At 37.3% G+C, this 1655-nt stretch overlaps 1 protein-coding gene across 1 annotated transcript; it reads left to right on the top strand.

Annotated features, from left to right (window-relative positions):
• Nucleotides 1-261: 261 nt before the first annotated feature.
• On the top strand, nucleotides 262-1647 carry LOC102202296 (cytochrome P450 4B1-like; the record flags this gene model as incomplete). Its single annotated transcript, XM_013908177.1, has 3 exons — nucleotides 262-411; nucleotides 515-621; nucleotides 1603-1647. Coding segments are annotated over exons 1-3 (243 nt in total), but the record flags the coding sequence as incomplete, so codon positions are not given.
• Nucleotides 1648-1655: the final 8 nt, after the last annotated feature.

Genomic DNA, 1655 nt, shown 5'->3' with positions numbered 1-1655 from the left:
ATCTGTTCTCTCATTGTTGGCAGGATAAGTGGGAAAGTTATGCAAGCACAAATGAGCCTTTTGAATTGTTTAAACACATGAGCCTCATGACACTGGACAGCATTATGAAGTGTGCCTTCAGCTGCTACAGCAACTGTCAGACAGAGCGGTGAGCCCAGATGAATCTTTTTAAAGAGTCATTTACAGTGTCAGTTTTATGTTGAGTCTTTGGTTGTTGTAAATCTGCATTTAATGTTTGCCTCCTTTGTCATTTCAGTGGAACAAATGCATACATCAAAGCAGTTTATGACCTCAGTTTTCTAATTGACCTTCGGCTCAGAATGTTTCCGTACCACAGTGACCTCATTTTCCACCTTAGCCCACATGGTTTCAGATACAGAAAAGCACGTCAGGTGACCCTCAGTCATACAGGTAAGCTTTGCTTTGATTCATCTGAACCGTTGCCAAAAATCAGTGAGCCTCACATTATAGTGTCAGATCTACAAATGCTTACATTTTATATTCTTTTCTAAAGAGGAAGTTATAAGAAAGAGGCGAGAAGCACTAAAGGAAGAGAAGGAGCTTGGACAAATACAGGCAAAGAGATATTTGGACTTTCTGGACATCCTTCTCTTTGCAAGAGTATGTTATGTGTCATCAGTTTCAGCCTCTTACTTCAACACATTTCCCATTGTAGGATTTGCTTAATATATAGGCAAGTCACAAACTGGGGTTTTCCTGCATAAAGGTCATACAGAAAATAAGGCAAGTGCCAACTTGAGATCGTGTCAGATATCTGAAGTACTGGCCTAAAGCTGAAATAGCATATGCATGCAGCAAATAAGCAAAGATGCATGCTGTTGCCAAGCTGCATGTTAATGTCCTCTGACACAGAGACGATGATCAGCCTTTTCATTCTCGTGAGCAGCAACCTGAATACAAAATCTCTTTTGTGTAGAGAATGATCAACACTGGTTAGTGTTTTGCCCAGTTTCTTTCCCAAAAACTTCTCTAAACGGCAGCTTGTAGGGGCTGTTCAGCTAGCATGTTTATTCTCTTAGTAGACTTAGCTTTCATGACATGGGTTCAGTTTAAAACATATTAAAACACATAAAATGATCCAATTTTAATTTATTTTTTATTTTCGTGCATTTTAACTGAAAATCACACAAATTGAAAAATCTTATTTATATCACTTAAATACATAATTGTGTAATATTTGTATAATATTAATATAATCAACCGATAATGAAAGAATAGAAAGAATCCTTCCTTTATGAGTATATCATAGCAAATTGTTGTCCTTGGCAGGAAAAATTAAAATCAATAATTAACTGCATGGCAGGTGTTTGCTTAAAAAACAAACAATTAGTGCTTTATATGGCTTAAGAAGAACAGTGGACCTTGATACTTGGCTGGTGAATAAATCCCCAATTTTATAAAGGTATCTGTATAAGGATGAATGTTATCCAGCTAAAGCTGAGTTGAAGTCGGGTGATGCAGTAATATAATGAGCCTGAGCAGCAAAAGTAACAAAGCACTTTTATTGAGAAGCCCAGTTAGAGTATAGTGTAGTCCATTCTGTCTTTTATCAACTGTAAATATCCTTTATTTCAACGCCAGGATGAGAACCAGCAGGGTCTGTCAGATGAAGATATGCGGGCAGAAGTGGACAC

Source organism: Pundamilia nyererei, unplaced genomic scaffold (assembly GCF_000239375.1).
Source record: "Pundamilia nyererei isolate P.nyererei 1_Seehausen unplaced genomic scaffold, PunNye1.0 scaffold02035, whole genome shotgun sequence".
Classification (NCBI taxonomy): Eukaryota; Metazoa; Chordata; class Actinopteri; order Cichliformes; family Cichlidae; genus Pundamilia; species Pundamilia nyererei.
The sequence above is the reverse complement of the archived record's forward strand: the minus strand, read 5'-3'. Positions and strand labels throughout refer to the sequence as shown.